Here is a 12,762-nt window from a genome sequence, read left to right as displayed (position 1 = left end):
TATGGGAGAACATATTTGCCAATCATACATCAGACAGGAGTTTAATCTCCAAAATATGTAAATAAGTCTTATGACTCAATACCAGGAAGACAAACAGTGCAATTAAGAAATGGGCAAAGGATCTGAATAACACTTCTCTAAGGAGGACATACAGATGGCCCACAGACATGAAAGAATGGTCAACATCACTAGCGATCAGAGAGATACAAATTAAAACCACAAGGAGATATCACCTCACAATTGTCAGAATGGTTATCATTAATAAATCAACAAACAAGTGTTAGCAAGGATATGGAGAAAGGGAAACGCTAGTGCACTGTTGGTGGGAATGCAGACTGCTGCAGCCACTATTGAAAACAGTATGGAATTTCCTTAAAAAATATTAAGATTGGACCTGACTTTTGACCCAGTGCTTCCACTGCTGGAAATATATCCTAAGAATCCCAAAACACCAAATCAAAAGAGCTTATGCACTCCTGTGTTCATAGCTGCACTCTATACAATAGTCAAGTGTTGGAAACAGCCTAAGTATCTATCAGTAGATGAATAGATTTAAAAACTGGTACATTTATACAATGGCATGGTATGCAGCACGAAGAAGAAAAAATTCCTACCCTTTGCAGTAGCATGGACAGAAGTGGAAAGTATTATGCTAAGTGAAGTAAACCAGTTGGTGAAAGACAAATACCATATAATCACACTTATAAGAGGAATGTAATGAACAGAATAAACTAATAAGCAAAACAGAACCAGAGACATGGAAGCAGGGAACAGTCGGACAGCTACCTCAGAAAATGATGAAGTGGGAAATAGTGGAAAAAGGGGAAGGGATGAGTCAAAGAACATGTAGGAATGGCCCATGGACATGGACAATGGTGTGAGGATGGCTGGATGGCAGAATGCAAAGGGGGAAATTTTGGGAAAACTAATAGAATAATTAAGAAAATAAATGGAAAATATGATATCAACAGAAATCTAAAATTCAGAAGAGTTGGAAGATGAAGCTGAAGTCTCCCAGAAAATAAGAATATAAAGACAGAGGTAGATAAGAAAACAAGAAAATTAGATCAGTCCTGGAGTTCCAATATCAAAATAGTTGGACTTTAGAAAGAGAAAATAGGGAAACCGGAGAGCAGGAAATTACTGAAATGAAAATATTTCTAAGAATTGAAGTTTTTTACATTCCCACATTGAAAATCTGCTAAGTGCCCAAGCACAGTGGACAAAAATAGACCCATTATAAAGCATATCTTTGTGAAGTTTCAGAACACTGGGGACAAAGAAAAAAACCTTTAAGCTTCCAAAGATTAAAAAATAGGTTATTTGCAAAAAAAGTCAGGAAGACTGAATTCTTCAACAGCAATATTGGAAGCCAGAAATCAATGGAGCATTGCCTTCAGAATTTTAAAGGAGAATGGTTTCAACCATTCTGTAGCCACCAAACTGTTAACCAAATGTGATGGTAGACCAAAGATATTCCCAGACATGCATGGCAACATGAAAGATTTACCCTCTTACTACACCATTTCTCTGGAAGCTACTGCAACATGTGCTCCATGCAAAGAACAAAAAAGACTGCATGGAGTTCAGGAAGCAGGAGCTCCAGCACAGAGAGAGGAAAGGGGATGCTCAGGGCAAAACAGGAGAGATCTTAATGAGAGATGGGTGCAAGGTTCAGGGTCACCATCTAGTGCAGCTTTCTCTCCTTTGAAGATAAAGCCAGGGGCTCCAGATGTGCAGAGCATCTTGACAGAAGTTTGAGACTGGAGGAAAAAATTGCAGTTGAATTAATAAGTGCCAAAATGTAAACAAACAGAATAGACAGTTTAATTGAAGGAAAACAAAAAAATGTACAGGAAAAAAATCACAGAATAGTGACTATGTGGCTTACCTAGAAAGAGCACTTGCTTCATCATAGGAATCTAAACATTTAAACATTGGTGTGATCAAAGCTATGCTATATATTGGGAGTATAAGGCAGAATCTAAAATGTGTGATAGGATGGAGTGGAGACATTCTCAGTGTGGCAGTGTTGTAGTTAATGCCTTTAACTTGTTAGCCAACAGGGAGCAAGAAAAGCATGTTATTTAAAGATTTGGAAGTGAGTACTGAATAATTAAATCAATTGACTTTTAAAATCAAACACAGTTGGTTCTAGGGAGAGAGGCAATAGGCTGTTCTTTTTATAACCTTATCGAGCAATTTCATTTTTAAACTCCGCATGTGTAAAAATAAAAGCAGACATGCAAATAAACATAATGCAGTACATATAGTGGCATCAGAAAGGTACAGATAAAGTTTTAGGTAGATTCCACTGAAGACCAAATTAGGCTGCCATTATCATTCACATTAATAAAGTATGTATGTAAAAGAAATTTCTTCAGTCACTTATTTCAAGATGTTCTTTTCAGCTTTCAGTTTTAGTGTATTGGTCCTTTCCTATTGAAGTGATTAGTAGTAAGAAGTTTTACTTTTTCTTTTCTTCAATTTTTTTATTGTTGACACTTTTACAGATATTTCCCATTCTCCTCCCCCCAGCCCTTACTCTTCTCCCTGGCCTTCACCATATCATTGTCTGTGTCCGTGGGTTATGCATATACCTTTGATAATTTTAATACTTGCATTTTTCCCCATGCTTTCATTTTTTTCTAGGTTATGGTCAAAATCAGTAAAAATATATTATAAAAACAATGAAAATGTGAATACCTATATGATATGATGGACATCAGACTAAAAAGTGAAGATTCAGTGAAGGCAGTTACCCAGGTGTTTTCAAATATCTGGATGTTAGCATGATGTAGATTAAACAGCTGGGTGGTTGAGTTACATAATTTCAGATGCCTGTTGTCAAGTGGATACATATTAAGATTTCATTGTTCTAACAAATGCAAAAATGTTGGTGGGTTCTTATGATTATTTTTCTTTCTGTTGAATAAAAAGTGCATACTGACCATCTGTTCATAAATGTTTTACCTAGCCATTAATAGTCTTCTTAGGTGGCTAGGCCATTATCTATGCAAATATCGGTAAGTGGCTGGGGAGCACTGAGGCAAGGAGCAACCAATGGCCCATGAGGCTTTTTGAGCTATTATGAGCATAATGTAAATGTGTAATTCAATTTGGTGCTCAACTGTATTGCCACAGGCTGTAAAATGTTTGTGTGGCTGTGTGTGTTTTTACTTAAGCTTTCCACTTTCTCTTCTCTATAGAAAGTTACAGAAAGAACAGTTTCTTTGTGGTCGCTGATAAACAGTAATAAAGACACATTCAGAAACCCTTTCTACACTAAAGAAATCAATCGAGTTTTATATCCAGTTGCCAGTATGCGTCACTTGGAACTTTGGGTGAACTACTACATTAGATGGAACCCCAGAATCAAACAACAGGTAAATGAACTGGCATTGTTAAAAACAGTAATGATTTATTATTACTCCTGGACTTTGATAATGTTACTTGGTATTTTTTTTTAATATTATGAGGGGGAATGTATGAGACTAAAAAGTCACACTTGCTTTTAAACACAACTTTCATTAAAATTGTTATTAATTACTCAACCATCTATTTTGATTAGTGTTAAACTTATATTCTTTTGTCCATGGGAATAATATATTCTTTTTACTAAAATGTAAACTGATTTAATGCTCTAGAAAATGAGTTTTGATAGCCAAGGATTTTCTTTAATCACTAGAAGTTTTTGCACATCATAGGAAAGAAAGCATCTACTGCTTGGTTCAGGAGTATATACTAGGTCAACTAGCATCAGAGTGCTTTTTCCTGAGGGTTATCATTTAAAAATAGAAACAATGGTTTTTGAAGTGAAATATGCCACATTTTATTAAAGACACACTCATGCTTTCCATTTTCCCACCCTGACTCCATCAGAAATAAGAAGAAAAATATAGCCTGTTTATAAAGGCTCAGTAGTACCTCCAGTTAGTGATTTGTTCCAAGTGCTGTAAATATTCAGTATTTGTGATTGCTCTTTGTAAAGGTTTGTACATTTTCCAGTCATTTGGATGGTTGACTACCTGTTCTCACAGGCCAGTCTTGCATAAACACCAGGTTTAATCCTTCTAGAAATCATCAGGCAACAGCAGGGGCCTGGTGCTGCAGGCTGTCTCTTAGATTGCTTATTCCACTCGGGCAGCTGGCCGCATGCCATTCTGTGCTCTCTCTTCTCATTGGGGAACTGCCCAGTTCAAGCTGGCACTCTCATTTCAAGGTCTCCGCTGCATGCATGAAAGGCTCTTGCAATTTAGTAATGGTTGAAATATGTAACCTTTTGGAAAGTGACAGATCCCAGGGCTGGAGAACATCCACTTGTTAGCTTGGAATTTGAGAAGCATGTTGAGGGCATTTATTTAGCGGTAGTTCTAGTGAGTGGAATATCAAGTAAAGAGAAAATGGGAATTTTCCCAAGGTTCTAACTGCTGTTACAGAGGATATATCCCTTTTCTAATTAAAAAAAATATAGATGAGCAGTGTTTATCCTATACATTAAACCCTTTCTGTATTTATTGAGGCTTTCTTTTAAGCCACTGGTAATTAGGAAACATTGACAGTTTCTGTATAGATTATATAATCTCTCATCACCCATTTGTACTTAGAGAAATTCTTAAAATTTAAGGAATTTAAAGCAATTCATTTCTGAATATATAAAGGTAATAATAATAATAATTGTGTTATGGGAAGTTGAAATAGGCATCAGTAGAAGAACTTGCTATAATGTATCTATCCCCTTATTCTCAAAGAGTTTAGCAAAATCGAACTGGGCCAGACAGGACTGAGCATTCTTTGGTAGAGGTTTCTGTTTTCTTTAGACAGTAATTGGTCTATATTATGATCTGTGAAATTTATTCAAAAAAGAAAATAAGTTATTCTTTCAATAGAGATTTTCTGAACATGGAGGGTCCCACACATATCTTTATGTTCTTTGACACTTTGTATTTCCATCGCCCAAATATTGAGTGTTCCCATGCATCAGGCACAGGGCAGGACATAGAAATTAAGAAGAGGTGGTTTCACACACGAGGAGCTCCTAGGCTGGTGGGGGTACCCAGGAACATAAGCCAATGATTATAATACTTGGGGAAAAATACAATAATAGAGGTATAAACTAAGTCCATTAGATTTCTTAATGACTTATATAGAACATTATTTCATATAGTAGTAGATTAAAGTTCAATCACATAGGAGTTTTTAAAATTATATAATATGAACCTAAAATAATATACTTCACCACTTGAAAGTTAAATTGTTATTCACTTGTGTGGCCCAGTTGATATACAAATGATTCCTTGGTACCTAGAGCATTCACAACACTATGGTATGCTCTCAGTACTGAAAAATCCAAAAGCATATACAGCCCCTCCCTATAATGAGCTGTTAACCTAGAAGAAGGGAGGGTTAGGGTGCTTTTAGAAGCAAAAGTCACCAACCCTTGCTACCACATAAAAACCCAGCAAAGTTGGTGGAAAAATTAATGCTTACATTTGATAAGATTTGGCAAGCTATCAATAAGCAAATTTGATACTTTGATTTAATATAAGGAAATTGCTCATATTGAAAGCAGACATATAAATTAGTCACATTATAAATCTACATGGTAAGCTTCAGCTTCTGGTAAGCCTCATAATGCGTGGGGAACCATTGCACCTCATGTAGCTGTCAACCAGGGTTGTACTGGGCAAGTTCACATTTTGCATAGTAGTAACTCAAGGATGAGAATAAGGACAGTCAGATATTAACAGGTTGAACTGTGTGCCGCGTAAGTCATTTCTGATATAGAAAAGTGAAAATGAATATGAATATAAACATCTGAACCCTAAAATACTTCCATACCTAGTTGATTGTCTATCTTCTATTCTGGGCTGAGCTGGCACATTCTTTACTTCATAATTCATTTCCCCAAGCAAAAAGTTGAGATGTAGTATTTGAAGTCACTTGACTTTAAGTTTCATTTTTCATTATTTTGTCTTTTGGTAGGCTATCACAAATAAACTCTTCTGTTTATATCTTCTAAATGGCTTTTGTTTGTCTGTAGCCATATTCTATATATTTTGTACCCATCACTAGACTGAATTATCATTTTATTTTTTAGTAGTTTTTCCATCTGCTCTCTCAAGTATTCTGATTACATAGCCTTGTCATAAGCAAAAATGATTGTTTTACCTCTGATCTCTTTTTCTTCTCTAACTGTACTTGCTGGTACAATAACAAGCTGATTCTAATAGTCATGAAACAGGGAGGTTTTAAAAAATAATCAAGGTAATTTTGGAGATTATCAAGGAAGAGCTTGCCTGCTATATATTAAGAACTTATATAAAGCAAAATAGCACCCAGAAACAGACCACATAGAAGTGGAGACTCGATACGGTAAGAAGGTAGCATCATAATGCATAGGGAAAAGATGAACTAGATGGTAAATGGTGCTGGCATAGCAAATTACACTTAATATGTCTAAATGGAACTCTTAATGTTCCCCCCAAACCTGCTTTTCCTTCCATCTTCTGCTTTCAGTTCTTGGCAACTCCATCCTAGTTGCTCTGGCCAGAGACCTTAGAGTCATCCTTGATGCCCTACTTTCTCACATTTCACATCCTGTCTATCAGGAGAGCCTGCTAGGCCCAGCCTTGATAATCTGTATAGCCTCTAAGCATTCTTATCATTTCCTACCATGACCATGGGCCAGGCCACCTGTCCTCAGCTATTTGTTGCTAGACTCCCTGACTTCTACTCTTGCTTGCTTCTATTCTGTTCTCAATGCAGCAGCAAAAGTGGTCCTTGTAAAATATACACCAGATCCCACCACTGCTCTACTCAAATAGTCCAGGTAACTGCTCACCTCACCTGAGTCAAAGCTCACTTCCTTTGATGACCTCTGAGGCTTTATGTGACCACCACTCCACCCCTTACCTCCCTGACCCTCTTGCCTCCTCACCAACTTTTTTTCACACACTGTGCTTCAGCCACACTGGACTTCTTGCTTGCCCTCAAACACTCAAATATCTGCCTGGGCTCGCTCCTTCCCTCTCCTCCCTTAAGCCTTTCCCCAGGAGTCACCTCCTCAGTGCAGCTCCCCAGACCACACTCTTTAGAGGGTAACTGGCACCACACTGGTCCCCATCCCTCTTAGCCTGCTCTACTTTTTCCCCCGTGGTATTCACCTTCAGACATTCTTTGTAACTCACAGGATCATTATATTTGTTTGTCTGTCTCCCCCTGCTGGAAGATAAAAACCATAAAAACAGAAATGTGGGTATCCTTTGTTCAGTGATGGATCTTGACCACCTAGAACAATGTCTCGACCTCAATGGAATACATGAAGAGAAAAATGGGCAAAGAATATTAATAGGCAGCACACAGAACTTATTGGGCATCAGGCACTCAACAAAACATTTCTATTCTGATGCTATATGTGCATTTCCGAGAAATCTCACAGTCCGCAAACTCACAGAAAATAAAGAACAGGGCTTATAGGATTAATAAGATTAAAAGGAGACCTCTCCAAGTCTATGAACCTTTGTAAGCAGAGCACTAGTGAAAGCAACAATCCCAGTAGATGTGGGCACAGTTACATGACTGCTGAATGTGCATTTGACTTCCACTGATCACTCTTTGGCAACCTGTAGTGGGGTGACTAGTGGCCCCCAAAACACATGTCCACTTGGAACCTGTGAATGTGACCTTATTTGTACAAAGAATCTTTACAGATGTAGTTAAGGATCTCAAGATGAGATCCTCATGGCTTTAGAGTGGGCCCTACATCCAATGGCAGGTATCCTTAGAAGGAACAGCAAAGGAAGGCTACACACACATATACGGGAGAAGACCATGTAAAAACAGGAGTGGTTGGAGTGATGCTGCCACAGCCAAGGAAGCCTAGAACCACCAGAAACTGGAAGAGGCAAGGAACGATTGTCCCCTAGAGCCTCTAGAGGGAGTGCAGGCCTGCTGACACCCTCATCTCAGGCTTCTGCCCTGCAAAACTGTGAGAGAATTAAGTTTTTTGTTTTCAGCCACCAAGTTTGTGTTAATTTGTTACAGCAGCCACGGGAAACAAGTACATAGTCTTAAACCCCAGGCCTCATGCTCCCTCCTCTAAGATGCTGGTCCTAGAAGGCATCTGCTCCTAATCCAGACCATTCCTTTTAGCATTAACAATCGGATCCAAGGCGTAGCCTTCTTCATCAGTGTATCATCTTCACAGCTTCCTTGCTGGTGTTCATAGCTTTGGCAGATAGCTTAAATTATTGGACAGCAGGACAGCTCTAGAAGCTACTAGCACTAGAGGAACACACTTCTGTAAACTTTTGGGTTTTTCCTTAATGTTTTCATATATTGCTCAACCTTTCTAGAGCTTGCTCTTGATCACTTCAAGACATTAATGTGATAGTTAAAGGGGTCTTCCCGGGACTCTCCTGTTATGTACAGTGGCCTGGGTGGTAATTGCATTAATATCTCTATATGTAAACATTTGTTGAACATTTTAAGATTTGTGCACATTAATGTGTAATTTATCTCAGTACAAAAGTTTTAAAAATTAACATACTGGGAGCATCATATTCTGTTCCAGCATGAACTCTTTTTTTTTAATCCTGCCATCAATGTATTATTTATCAATCAGAGCATTTGGCATTGTAGCAAAGCAGACAATGTTGACTGACTTCACTCACAACTACCCTGTGAGGTCTGTGGCATTTTCATTCCTATTTGACAGAGGGGAAGTGGAGGAACTTAGAAGATTAAGTCACACAGCTGGTAAGGGACAGAGCAAGATTCACACTAAGGCTGGTGGGTATCAATGCCACTGCTCTCAGCTGTGTACGTATTACTATGACCAATGACACATGAAAAGGTGTGGTAGAACAGGGCAATGTAATCAAAAACTACCATGTTACTGTCCTTAAATTGGCAAAAAATACTCTTCTGTTCTCAACTCCTGGTGTGGACATGGAGCAACAAGAACTGCCAGGCTCACTAGTGGGCGCATAAGGTCATATCACTACCTCAAAGAGGAATTCGGCAGCATCTAGTGGAATTAGACCATGTTGTCCTCTCTAGCAGTCCTATCCCTGGTCAAATTCCTTCAATAGATATTTGCACATGCACATGAGGAGATGTGTCCAAGGATAGCAAAGCATTGCATGTAGTAGTAGAGAGCACTGGAAATTGCCAGCTATTCATCAGTGTGAGAATGGATAGATAAACTGGTTTATTCATTCAATGAAACTCAAGGATCAAATTCAGAAACATACCATTTGGTCAAAATGTCGATTGATAACTACAGAATATACCACCTTTGATAAAAAAAAAACTTTCACAAAGTATAAAATAATAGCTTATTTTGTTTCTGGATACATACTTACAGGAAAAGTGTCACAAATCTCCACAGGAAGGACAGCTACCCACCAGAAGAGTTGTTGCTCTGGGAGCAAAAGGGCAGTGGGCCTGGTGACAGGCAACACAGGAGACAAGAGCTGTGACTGGGTTGAAAAACTTTTAAAAATGGTGATGTGTGTGGGAAGAATTGTATACGTAGTTATTTCTTGGTGGCATTTTATCATTCTTGGTAATTTTCTGTGTTTTTCAATTATGTAATGTTGCAGGAACCTATGTATGAATGTTAAACCTCACTTAGAGGCTTATGCAGAGAATAGGACATGTGTACTGAGCAGGTGAATTTTTGTAATGTGGTGGGCACAAAGTAGTAATTCAGACTTGTGCTTCTCCCCAGCAGCCAAATCCAGTGGAACAGCGTTACATGGAGCTCTTGGCATTGCGCGATGAATACATAAAGAGGCTGGAGGAGTTGCAGCTTACCAACTCTGCCAAGCTTTCTGATTCCTCGACTTCACCTTCAAGCCCTTCGCAAATGCTGCCCCATGTGCAAACTCACTTCTGAGAGGGAGCCTTGCCCAGCGCTGCGTTCAAGCTCTGAATAAAGGAAATCGTTGACTTTCCTTTGGGGTCTCTGTACAAAGTAGATTAAAATATTTGCCCCCATGTAGAACTTGAATTAACGTAATCTTAAACTCTTGAATATGTGCCTTCTAGATTACATATTACAAGAAAACTATAGTGTCTACATGACAGTCAGATGGAAGGAGCCCAGATACAGATTTAGAAAATCCTGACATCTTTCAAAAGGAGTTTTTGAAAAATACAAAGTTTAAATTTAATTTGTCTCTTTAGAAATGCTATGTATACAGTGCATAATTTGTGGGCTTAATTGGAATAACATTATTTTAAACTAAAGGGGAAACAGGTTTGTGAAATGGATTTTCCTCAGGTTGCTTAAAAGCATTGCTTCAGATTATCTACAACTAACCCAAATGTGAAATGTGTGTTACTGCCAAAACCAAATTGAGCTCAGCTTCTAAGGCATTATCAAAAAAGAAAGTATTTCAATAATTGCCAAATTTTATACCATCCTAAGTGGTGACTTAAGGAGAAATAGCTGTGTAGATGAGTTTTTCATTACTTTGAAATTTTGGAATATGAAGTGTTTTCCTCTAATTTTCAAGAGAAGCGTATTTTTATATTTAAGAGAAACTGATGGGTCCTACTTAAATATGATCTGATTTTTTAAACTTTGCCTGTTCTATTTTCTAAATTTTTCCCATGAGTTTCCCTAAAATTCTGACCCATTTTCAGGTTGTAGGAAACCTCCTATGAAGCACTGTGCAAGGATGTTGGATATGATATGCTGCTGAAGTGAATGTTTTCACAAATGTTACTCTCTTCAAACCAGCTTATCTGCCAAAGCTTAGGGTTGACTATCTTGGATGTTCGAGTTATTGCTGGAGCATCGTATTTTGAAATAAAAGTCGCAGATGTACATTTGTTGAGTGTATCTTGAAAGTATTGTGCTTATTAATTTCAGTTAAAATGGTGTTGGGTGCCCCTCCTCCCAAGTGTGCATAAAAAATGGTTCTACACATTTTTACTTGAAGTACCTGGCAGTTTGCTTTTTCAGTTGTTTTCCCTTTAGTATTAAATGAAATTTAAAATGCAGTTCTATTTGATATCTGAACTAATTCATTTAGTAAGTATATTTGTAAAAGTTAGGGCTAGATTTAAAGCAATTAACATGTTTTACAATGATCTGTAAAGGACTATTTATAGCTAATATGGTTTTGTTTTCAATGAATTAGATTAAATATATCTTTGTAAGTTATTTTATGTCATAGTTTAATTGGTCTACCAAGTACGAGGTCTCAGAAACAGTAGTGATATAATGTATAAATTTTGTATGTATAAGAAATTTTATTAGACCTTCTCTTGCCTTTTGTAAACACTGTAAATATTTCATAAATTAACAAAGTGTCACTCCATAAAAAGAGAAAAAAGCTAATACTAGTAGTTTAAAGAATTTTGTGGAATTTCATGAAACATTTTTCATGGCAATAATGACTAAAAACCTGCTGTAATAAATACATTAACATAGCACTCTGTTTTCAGATATGTAATTATATATATTTATATATATATATATATATATATATATATGTCTTAAATATACATTGTATCGTCTTTTCCTGGCTTGACTTCACATGCTCTTGGTCTTACCAGCAACCTTGTAGGGCTCTCTCCCCAGATCCTAGCAATATGGGATATTTAAGTGCATTAACAATGCAGATTTTAAGAGTCACAACTCTTTATTAAAGTAAGGACAGCTTTTACAAAAGTACTGGGAGTGCATAGGCACAAGACTTCAGATTCTGGATGGAGAACAAAGTAGGTGATATTAAGAGAGAGTAAGACATTGGTTGAAACAAGGTATGCTGGATGTTGCATTAGGTAAGAATTTTTAAAATCCTCCAAACTGTGCTGCCAATTGGAAATTAAATTATTTATTTATATGCATCTGAAAAATGCTAAATAGTTACAGCAGAAAACTAAAATTAACCATTATTTTAAAATCTGAATAGGACTCTTAAATATATATTTTAAAACTGAGTATTTGAAATGCTTTGTGAGGTTCTATCTTTAGACATTGTTGTGTTTAATCCTCACTACAAACTCACAGGCTACACAGTATTCTATTATTGTATTTTCCAGCAGAGAAGGTCATTGATCCAGGGGTTCATGCCCAAAATCCCACAGAATCAAAACAAATAAGATCCAAAATGGCAAAAGAGTAAGTGGAAGCTATATTAACCTCCCAGGACCAATCAGGAATTACAGCTAAATGGTAGAGAAGTCATCCTGAATAACTAACTGAACACTAGCTGGAGAAAAGCTTTATAATCGAGGACAGACAGAAGAAACCCACTTCCCCACAACGAGACTGGTAGGGAGTGCAGAGGAGGCATGAGGGGGCTGGCTGGTCTCTCACGGGCAGCAACTGAAGTTCTGGAGGAATATCTCAGTGGCCAGAGATTCCATCCTGAAAAGTGTGGAGTCTAAACACCAAGCTAGACTCCCCAGCCTACAACCCCACACCTGGAAAGGATCCAAATAACATCCAGCTGTGAAAAAGCAGCAGGGTTTCTGGCTGCCAGGAAGAGATGGCTGGAGACTCAGAGAAGCTCTTAAAGGGCCAACCCACACAATTTCATTTGCAGCCACTTACCCTGGGCTCAGGCAGAGAGAGGGCAGAGTGGACTAGAGATGCTTGAGGAAAGTCTGGAGTTGGTGGCCCTGGGGAGAGAACTGAAGAGAAGGCCACCAGGATCCCTGTGCTGAGTCATTCCCTATACTGCAGAAGCCATGTATCAGGTAGCACACTCCCAAGTGGCATCAGCCTGAGGGGAAGCA

At 37.9% G+C, this 12,762-nt stretch overlaps 1 protein-coding gene across 5 annotated transcripts in view; it reads left to right on the top strand.

Annotated features, from left to right (window-relative positions):
• Nucleotides 1–11,451, top strand: part of MTM1 (myotubularin 1) — a 154,295-nt gene extending 142,844 nt beyond the window's left edge. For 3 of the 5 annotated variants that reach the window (XM_028522491.2, XM_036016731.1, XM_036016729.1), the window contains 2 exons: nucleotides 3,210–3,386; nucleotides 9,737–11,451. In XM_028522491.2, coding sequence (XP_028378292.1) covers nucleotides 3,210–3,386; nucleotides 9,737–9,904 — 345 coding nt within the window. In that variant the 3' untranslated portion in view covers nucleotides 9,905–11,451. The remainder of the gene's footprint in view (nucleotides 1–3,209; nucleotides 3,387–9,736) is intronic. The other 2 variants (XM_036016730.1, XM_036016732.1) reach the window with 2 other exon arrangements.
• The last annotated feature ends 1,311 nt before the right edge of the window (nucleotides 11,452–12,762 follow it).

This window comes from Phyllostomus discolor, chromosome X, assembly GCF_004126475.2.
Source record: "Phyllostomus discolor isolate MPI-MPIP mPhyDis1 chromosome X, mPhyDis1.pri.v3, whole genome shotgun sequence".
In the NCBI taxonomy this organism is placed as follows: Eukaryota; Metazoa; Chordata; class Mammalia; order Chiroptera; family Phyllostomidae; genus Phyllostomus; species Phyllostomus discolor.
This window is presented reverse-complemented; position numbering and strand designations above follow the sequence as displayed.